This window comes from Pinus tabuliformis, chromosome 6, assembly GCF_031772625.1.
Source record: "Pinus tabuliformis cultivar Carrire ecotype Pingquan chromosome 6, CPIR1, whole genome shotgun sequence".
Taxonomy (NCBI): domain Eukaryota; kingdom Viridiplantae; phylum Streptophyta; class Pinopsida; order Pinales; family Pinaceae; genus Pinus; species Pinus tabuliformis.
Window position 1 is genome coordinate 1,322,080,454 of NC_142292.1, and position 23,054 is coordinate 1,322,103,507.

The window sequence follows — 23,054 nt, forward strand, 5'->3', positions numbered from 1 at the left end:
TTTGATAAAATTTTAGTAGTCATTTTCAATATATATATAATATGAAAATAACATTAATATCAATACATTCCTAAAAGAAAGATTGTTACTCAAAGTATTTCTCTCTCTCAATTCATTATAAAACTTTAATAACTATCTTCTTTATAAATATTATTAAAGTAAACAATTTACATTGAACAAAGGAAAAACAAAACTATTTTTTAATGATGTCAAACCAATTGGTATAGATTAGTCTTAAGCTTTAATCATAGCACAAGTGTATCACATTATAGTGATGACTTTTGTCCCAACCAATGTAAACAATAACAAACCAATAATGCTATTTGTGAAGGGCTCCAACTCGATGAGAATATTGAGTGGCTCACTCAGCGAAGCCTCAACTCAACAAGAAACACCTTTTTCAAAAGTAATTATAACAATTGTTAATATGCCATTGATACCAATAATTGTGTAGTGAGGGGCCTCTAGTTGCAACTCCATATTCAGGCCTTTAATTGCAACACCTCTCTAAATTTAGTGGAAAACCCACAATAATTCTTCTTCTTATAGAATCATCAATTGATGAATTCCAAGACCTAGACCCTTGAGCAATATCCCCTCCAAGACAAAGTCCAAGCCTTCTCCTTGATGTGCTTCCCTTTCACAAAGTCAACTTTAGTCAAACTCGCTTTCTAATGGAAGTAGTTTCTCCTTCAACCTCTTTCTTGGCCCTACAACTTCTTGACTACAACTCGACCTTACTACAAAAACCTTAGGCCACATGTGTGAGTGAGAATATGGAGAAATTGTCCTATTTTATTCTTCACATGGTAGGATTATTACGATTCAATAATTCGGCCTACGATATGAACTCTTTTTCACGCAAATTCATTCCTCTTAGAGTGTGTAATTTTTTGGTCTTCTTGTTGTAGAGAGATGCCCTAATATTCACACATGTGAAGGAATTGTTTTCCCTAAAACTGATCAGAAAAATCTTCTCTCTTCCTTCTTCCTCCTTTGTTGGGTATTAAGCTCCTCCTTGTGTCCAGATCAAACTTTTGTGATGCTTGAGTGAGTCCTCTTGGGAGACGTTGAGTCCTCCTTTATATAGGTTTTGTTTGGCTCCAAAACAAGTTGAATTTACTGGGAGGATGACTTGATAATCCATATAGGCCGACTTGACTTGTCACTTGTATATTTGGCCTTGGAGGGGTTTCCTTGATAATATTTAGACTCAAATAATTTTATTACAATATGTAGCATGCCCAAATGGGTCATTTATACATGACAATGACTCATAAACCCTAAAATCGCTTAATGGGAAGTTGACCTATAAAATAAATTCCTCTTGGGCATGAAACTCATGCCTCAAGAAAATAATAACTTTTTCTTTTTACATCAAATACATAAAAAATTTCTTACATATGTCATTATGAAGACCGAGCCTAGTTACATATTTCAACACTACCTCCTAAATAGGGAGGTATTCATAATCCATATGAGGTACTTGGACATTCTTAATCTGAAGAATTCTCATAAGAAGAGTCTGATTGGTAACCCATCTATTTAGCATCATATCCTCTAGCATTGTCGCATAGCAAGGCCTTGACTAACAACTCTATATTTCCACAAGATTAGAGTACAATACAAGTAAGACCAATGATTAATAGACACCATCATCATTGTCTCTCTCAAAACATACCCCACTCAGGTTCTCTTACAGTATGTTACACCGAGACTATTCTTATCTTGGATTCATAGTCCTAAAATAATATCAGTCATTTACGACTACTCTTATCTTGGATTCCCTACCACATCCTCAATGAGTATTAAATGTCAAATGCTAACCTAGTCCTCCTTAAATATTTCTTCCTAAGTGAAGACAAGAATGATGTGTCTATCTCTCCCTCTCAACCATGGAGGATATACCCAATCCAATGAAGGAATGTACCCATTCCTATAAAGGAATGCTCCCAAGCTCCCTCCTAACCAGGCACTTGTCCAAGATCCCTCTTAACTAGGCACTTTCCTACAACAAATCTTAGGTGGATATCATGGAACAATCAGCTACTTATAGGGATCCCTCATTCGATCTCATGAATTTCATATTCCTTGATATGGAGCCTTCATCGTTGGTAGTTATTCGTAGGGCATAGACCATCCATCACTTTTATTCATGAATCATGTCAGTCATGCCATCCTTTCTTTCATCGAAAAGTGATCCACTAGTTCATATATGGATTTCCTTCATACCTTGCTACCTTCTTCACATCATGTTTCCTTCAGGATATTTCATCCATCACATGAGTACTAGTTGTAGGTAACATCCACACTTATTCCTTTGGTGGCCCTATATTAGCCTATCTAGATATTTGTCAAAAATGAAAATCAAATTAACATTACCTTTGTGATGGTATTTTCATGATGACATCTACTTGTTTGCATCAACATCATGCACACATATTGACATGTCTCCAAAAATATATTAAATGTCAAGGGTATCCTTATTTTCCAGGCTTCATTAGACTCTTCATATATTTTCCATGGAGATGTCATGGCCAATTCTTCTAGCCATCGAATGTTGATTTCCTTTTCCATGTGGCGATAGTTGCATTTTTCACGATCTCTTCTTCCTTTCTTCCCATATTAACCCTCAGGAACTTTCATCATTAGTTCCTCCTTTATTATCAACCTCCTCATATTCCATATGAGGACATATTATGTTGATTTCATCTAATCAATATGTGAACCATACCTTAATGCATCCTTCCAAATGAGGATATTCATTTCTGTTGATTATGCTTATAAGGTAGAGCAATTATCCCTGCAATCATATGACATGACTCAATTTTATCAAACACATGCATACATACATCATTTCTTCCTTTTGATCATCTAGACTTCCTTTTGTAGCTTCCTATATTGAAAGTTCTACAATCATCTTGACCTGGCTTGCTCTCTTGTCATCATACAATCATCCCATGAATCCCTCACAAGGTGGAATTCCTGGTGAGACATTTGCCTCTTCCAATGAGTATTCCAATAGAGGATCTTGATTATCCTTATCCTACAAATTCTTCTTTTGAATGATGTATGACGACCTATGTACTAGATGAATTTCTTGTATCCATAAGTACTACTTATGCTTCCAATGAGGTTACCAAGAGCTAGTTTCCACTATAGGTGACTACCATAGACTTCTAGTTCATCTCTTTACCAAGCTTCGTATGATGTTCCAAGCTCCTTATTTATATCGTATGATTTTTATGATTCCATATCCTAACATGATGCATCCTGTCTTAGAGGGAGATCACCTTGACTTCTTGACGATGTTAACAACTCCTTTCTTGCTTCTTTTGGATGAGTAGACTTCAAGATGTTTTGATCTTATATTTTAGTAAAGATAAGGGAATTTTGGGATATTCTTCCTTGAGATGATGATTTGAACGAGGTTCCCAAGAATGCTTCTAGTGTGGGCTTCTTCTTTGATCGACGTAGGTTTTTGACACTTCCTTCAAGATGATGATGAAATCCTTGTCTTCGAAATGCCTTGGAGATGAGAGGATCTTCTTGATGCTTTTAAGCCCTTGACATTCTTCTAGAATTTTGGTTCTTGAGTGTCCCTTATTCAACTTCCCTTCCTTAACTTATCACCTTAGCTCTGATACCATGTTGAGAAATCTAAGGGTAGCTTGGGGTTATTTCTCTTCTTGATAATTGCATGTGATGTGTTTTTTTTCACCTTTTTAGCTTATTCGTGTACTTATTATTGATGATGTTTTTCTATCATCAAATAGTTACCAAAACATATAGAACAATGAAACAATAAGACATATTATGTAACCCGTCATCCAGGGCCAAAACCTCTCTAACTTGAGAGGAAAACAGATAATAATTATTCTTCCTATAGAGCCTTCAATTGATGAATTCCAAGATCTAGATCCTTGACCAATATCCCCTCCATGACTAAGTCAAAGCCTTCTCCTTTATGTGCTTCCCTTTGAAAAATTCAACTTTAGTCAAACTCACTTTCTAATGATAGTAGCTGCCCCTTCAACTTCTTGACTGCAACTCAATCTTACTGCGAAAACCCTAGGCCACACATGTGAGTGAGAATATGGAGAAATTTTGCTCTTTTCTTCTTTTATTGTTAAGATACTTCCTCTTCAACAATTTTTCCTACAATATGAACTCTTTGTCACCCAAATTCGGTCCTCTTAGAGTGATTGTAATTTTTTTGGTCTTCTTACTGTAGAGAGATGCCCTAATATTCACACGTGTGAAGAAATTTTGCTGTAAAACTGATGAGAAAAATCTTCTCTCTTCCTTCATCCTCTTTTTCTAGGTATTAGGCTCCTCCTTATCTCTAGATCGAAATTCTGTGATGATTGAGTGAGTCCCTCTGAGAGAGGTCGAGTCCTCCTTTATATAGGTGTTACTAAGCTCCAAAATAGGCCGACTTTACTAGCAGACCAACTTGATAATGCATATAGGACGACTTGACTTGTAGCTTGTATATTTGGTCTTGGAGGGGTTTCAATGACAATATTTAGACTCAAATAATTTTCTTACAATATGTAACATCCCCAAATGGGTCATTTATACATGACAATGACTCATAAACTCTAGAAGCTCTCAATGGGAGCTTGACCTATAAAATAAATTCCTCTTGAGTACGAAAGTCGCACCTCAAGAAAACAATAACAAAATTATTTTTATTTTTACATCAAATACATAAAAACATGATTACATTTGTCATTTGAAAAACCAAACCTAGTTACATATTTCAACGCAAAGATAGTTAAAGAACCATATTTTCCAGAGATAGATATGGATGTACCACTAGCAAAGGTAACTGTATCTACAGATTGAATTTTGATTCCTACAGTCGAGGTGAAGGTAAAGAAGGTAGGGTGACTAGTTTGGAAAACAAAAGTCATGTCGAGTAGAAGATTTTACTAAGGGTGAGTTGGAAATTCTATTTATCTTAGACTCTTTGTATTGGTTATGGGACATGATAATGGACATAGATATACCTACAATTTATAGTTTGAGAAGTGATGATGAGGCTAGTAGATAGGAGGACAAGCCCATAAAAGATACAATTGAGAGCACAAGAGACGTAACAGAGACAATAGCTCTTTTTCCACTGACCTTGGAGAAACCAGGTATAGAGGTAATGTCATCTTGGTTAGTGGCTAGATATAGAGAGTATATGGAGGATAGGGAGAAAATTAATTAGGACCACACTACGATGGACAAGACAAAATATAGGCTAGGAGACGGCCATCCAAGTACAAACTATCTATGAAACTCATATGTAGTTAGTATAGGTAATGTCATATTGGAATATTAGTAGACACAAATTTTTGTTCCCGCTGGGAAAGATGACACCTACATTAGAGGATGTAGACTAGATCATCGGTATCCATGTAGATGGTGCCATCATAGAGGCTGAGGTGTTTGACCAAGAAAAATAGCTAGAGGTAATCTATCGACTCTCTCCACCCATAGAAAATGATAGATCTTCTCATTTTATAGCTTGCCTTGAAACCCTAAGGTGACTAGGTCAAGACTTGAACGATCCTCCAGTGGAACACCATCTCTATGGAATTTATGAAGTTTGAGTTTATGATTAAGTCCAAGTTTGTTTTGTGATTAATCCTAAGCTCATTCTGAGGGTGAAGTTCAATCCTTCTTTGTGATAATATCTGATCCCATTCAAAGATGAAATTAGAGTGTATTATGTGGTGAAGGCCAAGATTTTTCGGATAGTAAAGAAAGACTAAATTTGCCCTAGTACAATTCTAAGTCAAGACTTTGATCGAGTTCACTGTTAGCAGTTGAAAGAAAATTTGTGGACAACTTTTGGAGCATTGACTTAGTACTAGTTGGACACTTGTCTATTTCACGTTATGAGAGAGAAGAGAGGTATGTGTGTCTTGCATAATATAGATTTGCATGCAACATCCTATTAAATGTTTCAACATGTTGTTTTGACACCCATAAAATGTAGATTTGTTATCATTCTCTTAGGAGGGTATGATGTTTTACATCCTTATAAGTATAGATATTTTCATTGGAATGTGGCTACGGAAATGGAACAATCTTCTACTTTGTAGAAGTTCTCTTTCCCAAGCCAGTTGGACTCATTAGCATTGTATAAGTTTCAAGCTTTAGTGATACCATATTTGACTACTATTCTCGAAAAATGACAAATGCCAGAATTATCACTTATTGATCCCCAAACCTCTTCACTTAGTATTATAGGAATATACTCATTTATTGACCTCACCATTATTGAAAGTGAAAGTTAACATCACTCTCCTTCATCTTTTTCCTGTAAAATTCACTAGATTCCAAGAGAGGTGTTTATAAAAGGATGACAAGGACGAGATAAGGATTTCTTCTTGTTTGAAACACCCAATTATGTTCCTAAGATTATTTTTTGAATGAAATTTCATTCCATCTTACTTCACATGGGTTAATATGACAACCCAACAAAATGAACAGGCTCATTCCAGTTAAGGGAATTGGATGGACTTGATCCATAAATTGTTTTTGAAATGTAATTTTCCCATTTGAGAAGAAGCCTTGACCACTCTAAGGCTCATTCCAATTAAGGTAATTGTATGGAATTGAGACATATATTTCTTTTTAAATGTAATTGTCCCATTTTAAAGGAATCCTTTACCACTCTACCTTAGAATTGCTTCTCATGTAGGTTTTGATTCCTCGTAAGAGAATTCCTAGCTTGTTGAAACCTACGTTGCTTCTTAGCTTGTTGAAACTTGCATTGCTTCCACCAGAAATTATCAGTATTTGTGTTGTGTAACTTAGATATCTTTTACTTAATCATACTCCTTATCATATTACTTCAACTATCCAAGTTTCATGATTGCTAATGAACAATGTAACACATACAAATTCCAGATTTTACATGTGTCCCATTTCCAAAGCTTATGAAGTTGATTCCAGCTAATGAGGAAAATCACATGGAATTTTTGAGAAGTTCTAATATGACCAAGGATATATTATGTATGCATGAAAAACATCACCTCAGTCTTATCATTGAGAAATAATTGGATCCAACATGGATGACAACTCGCTTGAAATTTGACACAAAAACATTGTTTTGAATGCTCACTTCAAATTCAAAAGATTTGTAGTACTGTTTATGTGGACTCATATTGTCTCAAGCTTTGCAACCAGATCTTGCTACAGATCACAATCATTTCCCTATGTTTCTTACTTATTTTGGTTCTCTAATAGAATGGAAAAAGTTTACAGGATTGTCAATTTTGGTCAATTGCAATAACATTCTAATAAACATGATAAAAACTTGAATCTATGATCTTCTCATCTTTGAGATGCTCCACAATGGTAGATTTTATTATAGATTTAATCTAATGGCCTTGGCCATCGTCTTCAATGCATTGAAATTATGGACAATTAATTACATAGTAGCGTTTTCTCCTAGTTTGTGGACCTCTTATGATACTATGAAATTGTATCATAAAAATATCCCAAAACCTAAAATTAGAGAGTGTAGGATACTCGGCATAGTTGAATAAAACAATGATAGTCCAAATGAAAAATTAGAAGTGCCTTTAAATATTATATTCTAGGATAAATGGCTCTTAACCATAGCTCATTGGTTAAATCTTATCTTAATTCTTCTTCATTAATTGATGTCTTGTCCAGTTGCAAGAAAGAGTATAACGATGGTTAAATCTTATCTTCATTCTTCATAATTAACTTATGTATTATCTGGTTGCAAGAAAGGGGACAATGAAGTAAATGGATTCATAGTGGCTTAATACTTCAAAGAATATATTTCAAGAGAATTTTCATTGCTTTTTGTTGGTTAGCTTTGATGGAATGGGGCATTGCTAAGATACATTTAGATGATTGGAAAAAAGGAAAAGGACTTTATAGTATCATTTGGCTTATACCTATTTTTTCTTGTAGAGAACAAAGTATAAATCTACATAAAAATGAGGACTCCACCAAGCTACAATTTGGAGAGAGAGTTCCATATTAGCTACACAAGAGACCATGGATGTAACAATTAACGAAATCATGTTGAATATTTAATGTAATATCAGATGAATTATAATCAAAAGAAATGGAACATCCAACACCATGGTTAAAAGTGATTTCTCCACATGGAACATATTGTAACATAATTCTCTTCTTTATCTCACCTTCCTTTATACCAAATTCTACTTCGAGGGTCTTCCATGCTTCCTAGGAAGTTGTAGATTTTGTTCTCTTGCACAAGGACTTATCAGCCAATGCATGTTTTATAAGATACAATACTAAGGCATCACATACTTCATCATATGGGTTATTACACTTATACTCGATCAACTCTTTACATTGAAGGAAAGTTTTCATTTTGACAGTTCCCAAAAATTAAATTTTTTACTGGTAAATTTTGGAGGTGTTAGCAGATCTATCTTGATCCATTAATCCTCGTATTGTTATACTTCATCTACTTGTATTTTAAATGCCCTGACTATTGTGAGAACCTCTATGATCTATTTGAAAAGCTTTGGCTCTTCCTTCCAATTTGTTTTCTCATTTTTCTCCAGTCTTTCTTTGTGACCCATGACTATCGTATTTGTTTTGTATTTTGTATTCTTTCCTTATTGTGTCAGCCTTCTAGAAATGATGGTCACACACACTTGATTATCTTTAAAACTAAAAATTTTAGCCTTAACTTTAACGGTGGCTCCCAACAACTACTAGCAACTTTTCTAAGCTCTTCTACGTAGATTCTTATGGAGGCTCATGGCTACAACTTATAGTGGAGACTACTTCTTTGGTCAGTGGTGGTGGGTCTTTGGTCTTGATATGGTGGCGGCTCTGTAGGATATTCACCCTAATATTTTAGTAGTTGGGTTTACAAACTCTCAACAAGCTCTAGTTTATACTTATGGACCAATGGATGCAAACTTCAATTTCTAGGCTACTAACAATAGCCAAGGCTCTTAGTGGAAGTAGCTCATGACCTTCTTAACTCCTTTGGTTCTTTGAAACCTTAATCTGATGCCACTGGTTATTTAGAGGCAAAGATAAACATGCAAACACAAGACAAGTAAGTACACAATATTATGCTTAAATAAAGAAGTTATATTCATTAATTATTCTCTCATATACATCCACCGGGTCAACCATGAGTATATAAGCACTAAACTTTCTAAATATGGAATCATGCAAACTCTAACTTTCTTTTCCTCATGCAAACTGTGACTTGACACTTTAACTAAACTTTTCTAACTTCACTTTAACATTAAGCAACATTTTACTTTTCCTTAACATTTCTGGACAAGGCATTAGCTTTTTAGCCCTCACTCACTTGACTTCTAATATAAGACTTAACTTGCTTTTCTTCACTTAAGTTAAGTCTTCATACATTACATGCATATGAGAGTACTTACCATTTCTATCAATCGATGATAGTAAATCAAATAGGAAATTTTGGGATAGGTTTGTATGAATTGTGTGCTCTTATAATTTTTGAATTGCTATATGAGACTATATTTCACTTGGTTGTAACACATTTGAATATTTAGGCCAGTTGGGTTGTTGATTCTATAACACTACTTTCATTCCTATCATTTGCATATTGGTTATGTTAAGGCATAATTGTATGGAATGATTATCTACATACTTCAATAAGTGTTCAACTTATGAATTTTAATAATCGTGAAATATAAAAAAGTGAGGTGTAGTATACAATCATGTAGTTTCATATTGAGAAAACCGATGAGTGAAATGAGTCATGATGCACCACAAACCTATAGTGATGGGTCATCTAGGTACGCTAAGTCAGCCTCCAATGTGGGTGACTATAGGGGCATGAAAATGACTTTTTAGGTTAAATTTAAGTTTATGCTAGAGGTACTCTTTCAACCTCCTTCATATTTTATTTATATATATCTCTACTAAATGAGGAAGAGGAATCACATAGTTGTTATCCCTAGTTTGAAATGATAACAATTACTAATATTAGTTGGTTTCTTAATAATTAATTCATGGTTTTCTAATTAATAGATAAAAATCTTTACCAAAATCTTAATACCTAACAATCAATTAATATCAAAAAATACTAAACTGCATTTTATATATATATATATATATATATATATATATATATATATATATATATATTATTTACAATATATGAAGTTTTAAAATGCATATGGATGATTTTTTTTTTTTATTTATGTATATTTTTGGAATATATATATATAGAAAATATTTAATTTTTTTATCTTATCCACTTTCTTGCAAATTTGTATTAGTTTTAGTTGAAGTAATTTAAAGATTTTCCCATATTTAAAAATAAAATAAAATTAGCGCACAGAGTGTAACTCAATTGAGAATCACCTTGTTGATATGTATTATGTAAAAGTATGAGATTAAAAGTTAAAATCCTTATGAATTAGGCCAATGAAAAATAATAATTTTAATCTATTTATTTATTATATTTTTAGAATATGGCATGTATATTGTAATTGTTTTGAAATTAAATTATCTTTAATTTATTAATTTATTCAATTATTAATAAAATTTTCAAATATAAAAGAAAGAAATTGGTATGGTTAAAGTTCATGGGATTTGAATATCTATTTTAAAAAAATTTAAATATAATTATCAATTTTAAAAAATTTAAAATATAATTATCAAGTTGTCTCTCATGGAAGGGACAAAAGAGGAATTGATGTCCGAGAAATCTTGCGAGGAAAAGTTGTGGTGTTATTCAGAGTTGGTTACCCCACAAAAGGAAGAGCCCAACAAATCATTGTCTTTATATAACATAGTGTGAATGGTAAGTGAAATAGAAACCTCCTATAGCCACGAGACAGTAGTAGCATGCAAGCTGACAGACTTAGTGCACATGGTGATAATCAATTTTGCACGTGTTAGGTAATATTGTCTTAAATTAGATCGTTTTGTCTTAAATGTTAACCATTTTAAATGGGTTTCGTCTTTATTGTCATTGTCTTAAATATAAAGTTTTGTTTTAAAATATTTTTGTCTTAAAGTGTTTTTGGCTTAAAATATTTTTAGCTTAAAGTGTTTTTGTCTTAAAATATTTGTCTTAAACTCTTCTTAAATATAAAGTTTTTCCTTATTGTCATTGTCTTAAGTGGCCATTGTCTTAAATATAAAGTTTTGTCTTAAAATATTTGTCTTAAACTGTTCTTAAATATAAAGTTTTTCCTTAAAATATTTTTGTCTCAGACTATTTTTTTCTTAAAATATTTTTGTCTTAAATATAAATTTTGTCTTAAAATATGTTTGTCTCAAACTATATTTTGTCTTAAATATAAAGTTTTGTCTCAGACGGTTTTTGTGTTAAATATAAATTTTTTCCTTAAAATATCTTTATATCAAACTATTTTTGTCTTAAATTAATGTAAAATAACTAAAATAAAAAAGTGAGTTTTTAAGACAAAAAAAATTTTTATCTTCAAAAAAATGTCTTATAAAAATACAGTTTATTGTGACAAGTCCACCTAAATATCAAAAACCTACTTAAGTTGTCCCAAGTCTACCTAGGTTATATTGATCTACATAATCCATCAATACAACTATCCCCAAATATACTAAGTGTATGTAGTTGTGTCCCAACTCATTTAAAAGAAACTCCATTAACTATAGAGCAATTCACCCTTTTTTTTTTTTATCCACGTGTTCAACTCATACATAGAAGGCATCCCAACTTATACAAAAACAACATATATAATACATTAATCTATCTATTCCATCAAACAAACAATATCTAAAATTACAACTTTCTACAACAACCCTCCATGCCCAACTTCGTAACATGCCTACCACAATCTACCAGTATATTTCTTGAATGTTACAAGTAGATTTTACATAGCTAATTGAAACTGAATATCTATCATTATTACTATTTTTGCTATGGTTAAATCCATGAGAAAAATGTTATCGTCCTCGACATTTCTTAATCCTACGAGGTACGTTTTCTTATCGAAATAGATTTTTATTAAAAACTTTAAAATTAATATTACATCATTTATATATAAACATATAAAATATAAAGCTGACTAACAATACAAATAAATCCTTGACTACGGACATATAATAACTACATCGTAAATGAAATCAAAACTGCAAATATAGTAATTTCAAACATAACAGAAATGGAGAATTCAGCAAAGACATCACCCTGCGTGGTGCATGTGGAACTATGGTAGATGACAAACATATTTATAGCTTTTATTTTTATTATTATAGCAGATAGTGACTGCACACCTTGAGTGGTGATGACTGCAACAAAAACTTAAAGTTTTTGAAAAACTGAAAATTTTTGAAAATGTTTACAGGGAAAATGACAATACAGCATATGCTAAAAAACATCTACAACATGTAATTTTTTCAATCATAATGAAAGATTACAATTTTTCCAACGAAGAAACAGAAATAAAAAAGTGAAATGTATCAGAAATAAAAAAGTGAAATGTATCTATGACCATCATGATGAGGATGATGCTTCCTGCAGCATCCGGTGAAAAAACATCTCCATGTTTTTGTAGGACGATCCGCGAACCTGACCTGCTATGATTGCGCTCTCCCTTAACTCCCATATATTTTTCCTCATAATTTTCACTTCCTCATCGTCCAGATTCATCAGTTTCCTCACCAATGCCTCCACATTTTCTCTGGAAACCTCCTCGTTCATCTCGAGTCCCACCTTCCAGACACGATCAACAAATCTTCTGTTTGTCTGTTGTTCCGCAAAGAAAGGCCAACAAATCATGGGAACGCCAGCGGTTATGCTCTCAATCGTCGAGTTCCATCCACTGTGTGTCAGAAACCCTCCCACAGACGGGTGAGAAAGGACTTTAGTTTGCGGTGCCCAACTAACAAAGCAGCCTCGGTCCTTGCATCTCTCCATGAAATTCCGAGGCAGCACAGCAGAGTGCCCCTGGACGAGGTCGGGTCGCATAGCCCACAAGAAGCGTTGGTTGCTCGCCTCCAAACCCCACGCGAACTCTATCAATTCCACATCTGAGAGAACTGTAATACTACCAAAGCATACATACAGCACTGACGATACTCTCTGTCTGTCCAGCCAATCAATGCACCAAGTTTCCTCTTTCCATATGTTGGTGTTCGCTGCTGTTTCCCCTGCCGACAGTAAAAGAGGTCCAATGGACAGTACTTTACCTGACAATTTATTGTTGAGGTCCTTCAACACCGGCCCCTCTAAATCGTCGAAAGTGTTGAGCAAAACCAGTGAAGCCTGCAGCGTGTTCTGTGCCTCGTTTTTAAGGTATTGAAACAGGAAATCTGAGGGGTCTGTTACTGTCAGGAAGGAGGGCAGATCTTTCAATCGGACTTCTGTCATTCCAGGAATACAGGAGATGATTTGGCCCCTGGATTGACCATGGCTGTCATTCTCCTCTGTTCAAACGATTAATTACCGAGGATTAGTACAAGAAAAAAGTAGAGGATTAGTACAAGGAAAAACTATAACAGCTATTCTTTTGGGCTACAGGATAATGCAGGTTATTATTATTATTATTTTACTATGGCGAATGGGTAAATCTTGGGAAAAAGTAATCTGAGCACGCTTCAGGATCAAATCGGTTGAGGTTAAGTCGATTGCGGATCTCCAGGATCCTGAAATGGGTGACCTCCCCATTTCAGTAGGATTCCAAAATAGTTCGAGAATTGTTGACATAAAGATGCCTGTGGATCAAATCTTGTAATTCAGTTTCAGTGGGTGAGGATGTTATAAAAGCAGTGCCATATTTTAAGATTGGACCGGTAAAGAGGAAGGAGAAAAATAGTCAGGTTAGATTTAAATATATATGGATGGTAAAGAGGAAGGAGAAAAATAGTCAGGTTAGATTAAAATATATATGGATGCTATTCTTTGTGGGGTTTTTCTATGGAGCATGTGAAAAGAGAAAATTGGATGTGGACTTTTTATTAAGATCAGTCCAAGTTTCTGTTATCATTTTTGGTAGGAGGAGGAAAAGGCACTAACCATAGAGAAAAGGTTATAGCTTTGTGGGGTGTGTTAGCTGCTGCAAAGTGGCTGGGGTTTGAGAGATTGTAGGTATATGGTTGTGCCAACGGTATGATAGATTGGGCCAGATAAAAATCCTGTTAAGCTTCATTTCTTCCAGCACATCCAATTTGATCCTATCTACATAGAACAAAATAAGCCCGCTGACCTTCTGTACAAAAAGGTATCAAGTTTTTTTGGCGTTGAAAAAAAACACCAAAGACCAAAAGCTAGACAGATTATCAATTATCCTTTAGCAGCCCATTAGGGATACAAACTTGAATACGCAAGGGATTCTTTGTCCGCCTTCCGCAATGTAATGGATGAAAAGTTGAACACGACGGACACTCGATACACATTTTCCTTTATTCCAGAGATTATTTTCCATTTTGAGTTACACAACAAAATCACCTGTTCATTCAGCGCAAGTGACAAAATATAGCTACTTAATAATTGCGGACAAAAGAAGAGGAAACAGCAAGCTAATGTAGGATTCACGATATGATTGGGCAATTTGTTCTAAGGTGAATTCACTTGACCATTCAAAACGTATTGGATAATTTATTCTAAGATTAATTCATTTAAGAATTCAAAACCTCCACCTCTCTGAAATATGAATACTATGGAAAATTCTCAGAAATGCTTACTATCAAACAATCCTTCCCACGAGAATCTCACATCTGTCATTATCTTTTACCTGCTCTTACTGAGTATTCATTGAGCTTCACGGTGGCGTAGGGTTTTGGACAGGAATCAAATTTGAATACTGCTTGAAAATTTTGAACAAGCTAAATTTACAATCTCAATAATATTTATAAGTTACAATCTAAAACTAATATGACATTTTTAAATCCATTACATCATCAAAATAACCTTTTGAAAATCTGCCAATTAAAACTGCAATCTTAAAATAATAGGAAAATCATTAGAATGACATTTTGAACAACTGAAAATGGCGCGACTGCAACAATTATTGGGCCACCTGATTCGAAGTGAGAAACGATTTGAGGGTCCCATGGCTTGGAATACTAATGGAACATCCATTGGGTGGGTTTGTAATGTTCCTCGTAGTAATGGAATTTTAAAGTTCATTATCTTTTTTAATCATTTTCTGCTACAAAATTCTACACAAGACCTAAGGACGCTTGCATACCTTTGACGGGAATGTAACCTTCATCCATGAGCAGAGGCATATGGAAATTGTTAAATTTGTAATTTTACAGCGCGCGGTGGTCTTTTGGAAAACCACCTGGTCTCCCCGCACCACCATTCGCTGAAGGCGGTTTCCGTAGCAGAGGCTCCGAACACCCTCACTCTCCGCCACGCGTCCCATGTACGAACGCCCAAAAACCACTTTCCCCGGACAGTAAAGTTCGTTTGTTTTTCCCGAGGTTGGTGTGCAAACCTCGTTGGATCAGCCAAGTAATCAGGGCGCCCGATCTCAGCCGTCGATTTCCGAAGTTGCCCTCCGCCCGCGTCAAATCAAGTTTCTGCGTGGAGTAAAAGGTTGAACGCCGTAGGAGGAATTCAATGTTTTTAATGCTGTACGTAGAAGTGGTGGATGCTTTTAATATTGTTATGGGCATGCTTTTAATTTTGGTTATGGGCATTGTCCCATATGACATACGATAAATTTTTTTTTATATGTTTTTTTTTTGTATACGTTGTCATATGTTAAAAACATGGCTACGTGCTGTAGTGTAGTTTTTCTTTTATGTTGTGAGTGGGGTTGTTAGGCACGAGATAGTGCGATTCTTATTTTGAAAAATGCACAGCAGTGCGATAAAGAAATGGCAATGTAATGTTTTAGTTTTTTTTGAAGAACAGAGAGCTGTGTATGTAATTTCCACAGCAGTGGAAAATCTGTGAGAGTAGCAGAGTTTTTTTTTGTAATTCCCTCTTTGCACAGAGGAAGAAATATGTAACAGAATGCTTGTTTTAAATTAATAGAAATGTGTTGTGACTGTGTAATGCTGTGTTCTGAGTGAGTTTGTTTTTTAAGAGGTTGTCTGCAAAAGATCCTGGACAGAGTAAACAGAGCATTGCCTCTGTGGTGAATTTTTATTTGGTTTTGGTATTTTCTCCATTAAAAATACCCAACAGTGGTATCAGAGCAAGGCTTAGGCTCTTTAAAGAAGTTAAAGAAGCTGAAGGGAGAAGGTTGTTGCTGCAGCAAAACTTCTCAGGCAGACAGAAGACTCAGACAGCGAAGGATTCAGGTATTCCCCAAAAGCATTTCTCTTGTTATTGCTGAAGACAGTCAGTTTTTTTTTTTTTTTAAAAATCAGAGTCAAGGATTTAAAACCATAGTTCAAGATGCAAGGAATGGCAAGCACAAGCATGGGTATGTTCAACACCCAGCTCCCACACTTTAATGGGAAGAACTATGACTACTGGTCTATAACTATGAGAGCTTTGTTCATCTCTCAAGATATATGGGAACTAGTAGAATATGGGTTTGAGGAACCAGCAGATGAAACTGAGTTCAATGCATTAACTCAGGGAGAGAAGGATCAGCTGAAGCTCAATAGGAAGAAGGATGCAAAGGCCATTGTCTTGTTGTATCAAGCAGTGGACCAGAGTATATTCCCAAGGATAGCAGTAGCTACAACATCACATGAAGCATGGCAAACTCTCAAGACAGCCTATCAAGGCATGGAGAGAGTGAAGACAGCAAAATTGCAAATGCTGAGAAAGGATTTTGAAAACTTGAACATGAAGGAGTCAGATAACATTGACTCATTCTTCACTTATGTGATTGGTGTAATCACACAAATGAGAACTCATGGAGAAACAATTGAAGATAGAAGAATAGTGGAGAAAATATTGAGGGTCTTACCCTCAAGGTTCGATGCCATAGTCACCACCATTGAAGAGACAAAGGATCTCTCAAAATATTCAGTTGATGAGCTACATGCATCACTGATAACTCATGAGCAGAGGTTGAGTAGGAATGAAAACTCATCCCTTGAGCAAGCCTTCAAGACCCAGATGTCCTTTGGAAGAGGAAGGGGTCAAGGAAGAGGAAACCGAAGAGGAAGAGGCAGAAGCCAGAACAGAGGTGGAAGGAACAGCCCATCAAATGCACAAGGAAGAGGCAGCAATCCAAATCAGAACCAAGGTCAAGGCAGCAACCAACAAAGAGAACAGTATCAGGCTCAAGGACAAAGGTATGATAAATCTAATGTTCAATGCTATTATTGCAAAAAGTATGGACATTATGCTAGTGATTGTAGAAAGAAACAGCATGATATGAACAGCAGACAAAATGCAAATGTTACAAGAGAAAACAGCAGTCAAGAAAATGTCCTGTTAGCTTGTAACATGGCTGAAACACATAGTGAAGACATATGGTTTTTAGACTCAGGTTGCAGCAACCATATGACAGGGAATGTAGCCCTCTTTTCAGCCTTAAATCAGAATTTGAAATCAGAGGTCACACTAGGAACTGATTGTAAAGTGTCTGTTATGGGAAAAGGGGAGGTAAAAATATTTACAAAACAAGGAGAAAGGAAAACCATAGCAGATGTATACTATGTCCCCGGAATGAGATGTAACCTATTGAGTGTTGGACAGCTTATCCAAAAGGGTTACAATGTTTACTTTGTAAATGATGTGTGCACCATCATGGACATACCACCCAGCAAAAGATGCATTGCTGAAGTGAAGATGACAAGGAACAGGATGTTCCCTCTCCGGATCCGGGCAGACATGAAAAACAAAAGGGAAATGGCAGCAGTCACCCAAGAGGCCTTCCAAAGCGTGCCAAAGGATGAGAACTGGTTATGGCACTTGAGATTCGGGCATCTAAATTTTGGAGGTCTAAACTTATTGAGCAGAAAAGGAATGGTAAGAGGATTACCATTAATAGAGAAGCCGGATAGCCTTTGTGAAGGTTGTATATTGGGCAAACAACATAGAGAGAGTTTTCCATCAGGGAAAAGTATAAGGGCAAAGGCACCCTTAGAGATTATCCACTCAGATTTGTGTGGACCAATGCAAGCTCCATCATTAGCTGGCAGCCTATATTTCTTGACATTCATTGATAATTTTACAAGAAAGACTTGGATATATTTCCTCAAGAACAAAAGTGAAGTCTTTGAAAAATTCCAAAACTTCAAAGCACTTGTGGAGAACCAAAGCGGGCTGCACATAAAAGTATTGAGAACTGATAGAGGAGGTGAGTATATCTCCAATGAATTCCTAAAGTTTTGTAGAGAAAATGGAATTCATAAATAGTTTACAGCCAGGTACACCCCACAGCAAAATGGAGTTGCTGAAAGGAAGAACAGAACCATCATGGAGATGGCAAGGAGCATGTTGAAGGCAAAGCATTTGCCAAATGAGTATTGGGCTGAAGCTGTACATTGTGCAGTGTATATTTTGAACAGGTGTCCTACAAAGGCAGTCATGAACAAAGTGCCAGAAGAGGCATGGAGTGGGAGAAAGCAAGGAGTCACCCACATGAGAGTTTTTGGGTGTGTGGCCTATGCATACATTCCAGATAAACTAAGGAGGAAGTTGGATAGCAAAGGGGAGAAATGCATCTTCATTGGATACAGTGATGAATCCAAAGCCTACAGGCTGTACATTCCATCTACCAAGAAGTTCTTTGTCAGCAGGGATGTTCAATTCATTGAAGAGGAAGCTTGGGATGGAAGCATAGAGAAAACAGTCAATGTTAAAAACTGTTTGTCTCATGATGAAAATGAAGAGGAGGTGGCTGAAATGAATCCCCAAACAGCAGCACCAACACAAGAACAACAAGGTACACCATTGAGGATCAATGAGAGTGCTTCTCCAAGCACACCACAAGGAGGAAACTCAAGTGCATCTTCAAGCACTTGCACACCAAGTGAAAGAGGTAAGAAGTTTAGAAATCTAAGTGAAATTTATGAAGAAGGAATGAATTCCTTATTTGCCTTGTTTTGTCATGTTGATGATCCTATCCATTTTGAAGAAGCTATTAAAGATAGGAAATGGATAGAAGCTATGGATGAGGAAATGAATGCCATAGAAAGAAACAAAACATGGGATTTGGTTGAATTACCAAAAGGCAAAGAAGTCATTGGTGTGAAATGGGTCTACAAGACCAAGAGCAATGCTGAAGGCAAGATTGAAAGGCATAAAGCAAGGCTGGTTGTCAAAGGCTACAAGCAGCAGTATGGGAGAGATTATGAGGAGACTTTCGCCCCGGTTGCAAGAATGGAAACCGTGAGAGCAGTGCTGTCCATAGCAGCACAAAACAAATGGAAAGTCTACCAAATGGATGTGAAATCAGCATTCCTAAATGGAGTGTTAAAGGAAGAGGTTTATGTGGAACAGCCTCTCGGATATGAGAAGAAAGGAGAAGAGCACAAAGTGTGCAAATTGAAGAAAGCTCTTTATGGGCTGAAGCAAGCGCCAAGAGCATGGTACAGCATGATAGATTCATATCTATTGGAGAATGAATTTGACAAATGTGAAGGAGAACCCACAATCTACATCAAGGAAAATGATGGTAAAATTTTAATTGTTGTTTTGTATGTAGATGATGTTATTTTCACTGGAAATGATATTTATCTTATTGAGAATTTTAAATCAGTCATGAAGAATGAATTTGAAATGACTGACATGGGTTTGTTGAGATACTTCTTAGGCATAGAAGTAGATCAAAATGAAAAAGGAATTTTTATATCTCAAGCAAGATATGTAAATCAAGTTTTGGGCAGATTTAACATGCAAGAGTGCAAGGCAGCAATCACTCCCACAGTGATGGGATTAAAGCTCAGCAGAGAGGACAGCAGCAAGGATTTTGATCCTAGCTTGTATAAAAGCATTGTGGGCAGCCTTATGTATTTAACAGCAACTAGGCCTGATTTAATGTATGCTGTTAGCTTAATTTCCAGATTTATGGAGAGGCCAAAGGAGGCACATTGGCAGGCAGCAAAAAGAATTTTGAGGTATGTCAAAGGTACCAAAATGTTTGGAATTCTATATCATGCCTCAGAACATTCAGATTTGGTTGGGTACACAGATAGCGATTGGGCTGGAAGTGTAGATGATCGGAAGAGCACTTCCGGTTATGTTTTCAATATGGGTTCAGGAGCCATTTCATGGGCTTCTAAGAAGCAGTCCATTGTAGCATTGTCTACAGCAGAGGCTGAATATGTGGCAGCGACAGCAGCAGCATGTCAGGCAGTATGGATGAGAAGGATGTTGAGAAGCTTAGGCCAAGAGCAGGCAAAAGCAACAATGGTCTTTTGTGACAATAGCTCTGCTATTGCTTTGTCAAAGAATTCAGTGTTTCATAAGAGAACGAAACACATCGACACAAGGTTTCACTACATCAGAGAGTTAGTGAACAATGGAGAAATTGTCCTAGAACATTGCAGGACCCAAGAATAGGTTGCGGACATCTTGACAAAGCCGCTGGATCAGAAAAGCTTTGAATTTTTGAGGAAGTGTCTGGGTATGACCGAATGCCCAGCTGTTAAAATTAAAGGGGAGTGTTAAATTTGTAATTTTACAGCGCGCGGTGGTCTTTTGGAAAACCACCTGGTCTCCCCGCACCACCATTCGCTGAAGGCGGTTTCCGTAGCAGAGGCTCCGAACACCCTCACTCTCCGCCACGCGTCCCATGTACGAACGCCCAAAAACCACTTTCCCCGGACAGTAAAGTTCGTTTGTTTTTCCCGACGTTGGTGTGCGAACCTCGTTGGATCAGCCAAGTAATCAGGGCGCCCGATCTCAGCCGTCGATTTCCGAAGTTGCCCTCCGCCCGCATCAAATCAAGTTTCTGCGTGGAGTAAAAGGTTGAACGCCGTAGGAGGAATTCAATGTTTTTAATGCTGTACGTAGAAGTGGTGGATGCTTTTAATATTGTTATGGGCATGCTTTTAATTTTGGTTATGGGCATTGTCCCATATGACATACGATAAATTTTTTTTTATATGTTTTTTTTTGTATACGTTGTCATATGTTAAAAACATGGCTACGTGCTGTAGTGTAGTTTTTCTTTTATGTTGTGAGTGGGGTTGTTAGGCACGAGATAGTGCGATTCTTATTTTGAAAAATGCACAGCAGTGCGATAAAGAAATGGCAATGTAATGTTTTAGTTTTTTTTGAAGAACAGAGAGCTGTGTATGTAATTTCCACAGCAGTGGAAAATCTGTGAGAGTAGCAGAGTTTTTTTTTGTAATTCCCTCTTTGCACAGAGGAAGAAATATGTAACAGAATGCTTGTTTTAAATTAATAGAAATGTGTTGTGACTGTGTAATGCTGTGTTCTGAGTGAGTTTGTTTTTTAAGAGGTTGTCTGCAAAAGATCCTGGACAGAGTAAACAGAGCATTGCCTCTGTGGTGAATTTTTATTTGGTTTTGGTATTTTCTCCATTAAAAATACCCAACAGAAATAAGCAGAGAAACCGCAAGCACTAGGTGTCCAGAAGGCGACTCTCGGAATGCCATATCTGTCGGCGATCTGCTGCATAAAAGAGAGACAACCATCTGCAACAATGAAAGAGATGGGAGGAACGTTAATGGCCGAATGCTTCAGATTTTCAACAATTCTTTCAACGTTGGGAAGGCCATGTTTCACCAGGGACTCGCAGAGTTCGGCAATGTTGAGGGTGCGGCCGTGATCTGGTGGAAGGCCATCAGTAAAGCTCTCAAATCTGATCTTATCAGAAGACTTAGGATTGAGGCGTTGGTGGTTGAAATCTGTGTTAAGGAAGGTCACTAAAACATTTCTAGAGATGAAAATTTTGGCCAGCTGCATAAAGGGATTTATGTGACCCTGAGCAGGAAATGGGAGTAACAGTGCATGAGATTTTCTACATTCCATCTCCGCAAACAAAAGCAAAACGCAGAGCTTCAAAGTATATGTACTTGAATGGCTGGTCTTCCAAGTTGATGCATTTCAGAAATGGTGGGAGAATTTATAGAATATCGCAGTTGAGTACAATCTGAAGTTATAGTCAAATATGTCGGAAGACCGACTTATGACGATAACCGTATGAATGGAGTCTGATTACAGGCCACATATTGATCAAATTCTGTTTGTTTCCAAAGAAAATTCTAACTTCGCATATTATTCTTCATTGAATCTTCCATGTTCAATGAAAGATATTACAATTACAGCAATTTTTTTTTGAAGGAACAAAATTCTTACTTAGCATATTAATCTTCATTGAATCTTCCATGTTCAATGAAAGATATTACACAGATATTACAATTACAGCATTTTTTTCAATGAAGATATTACACAGATATTACAATTACTTTTTTCAATGAAAGATATTAAACAGATATTACAATTACAGCATTTTTTTTCAATGAAAGATATTACACAGATATTACAATTACAGCAATTTTTTTTAAAGTTTTTTAAAAAGGTGCTGACTTTCATTATAGTTCAATATCATTACAATTGTTGCAACCCAAACCCAATCCTGTATAACTCACAATTCGAACCCGGGTGAGGAGGTCATTAATGCATCGTCCCTACAACCCGGGATATCGACAGGATATTTACAGCAATTTTATTACGTGGGAATTGTACAGATACAACAAGACTTAAACTTCGAGATGTCAATTTTGAGGGTTCGAGATTCCTTTTTTTTTTCAGTAGGAAAAAATCTTCATATTATATATTGAGAGATATATCGTGTTTACATTGGGACCGCAGTCCTGGAAATGTGGATAATGGCGTCAAGAGGACGCAAGAGGAATGTATCAGACAGCACCATACAGATATAAACAGCATCAAAAAATGATACATAGATATGTAAGTAGAATCGGCAGCATGTGTGAATACAAGGCATGAGGAAAACCTGTAGGAGTGTTAAACAGATGATATCAAAAACAGCACGATGAAATCAAAAACAGCACCCGCCAGTGCGTCGGAGGAGTATAGTATGGCGATGGAAGGGCGCATGTGAAGCAGCGTCCGACAGCGCCAAACGGCCAGTGCGACAGAGGAGTATAGTATGGCGTTGGAAGGGCGCATGTGAAGCAGCGACCGACAGCACCAAACG

General features: G+C 36.1%; 1 protein-coding gene across 1 annotated transcript; it reads right to left on the reverse strand.

Annotated features, from left to right (window-relative positions):
* Positions 1–12,374: 12,374 nt before the first annotated feature.
* Positions 12,375–22,059, reverse strand: LOC149263483 (UDP-glycosyltransferase 85A2-like). The gene is made up of 3 exons (XM_089387914.1): positions 21,427–22,059; positions 15,192–15,233; positions 12,375–13,428 (listed from the first exon to the last, which is right to left on the reverse strand). Exons 1-3 carry the CDS (start codon positions 21,860–21,862, stop codon positions 12,497–12,499), a joined length of 1,410 nt encoding a protein of 469 aa, XP_089244040.1. The 5' UTR covers positions 21,863–22,059; the 3' UTR covers positions 12,375–12,496.
* Between the last annotated feature and the right edge of the window lie 995 nt (positions 22,060–23,054).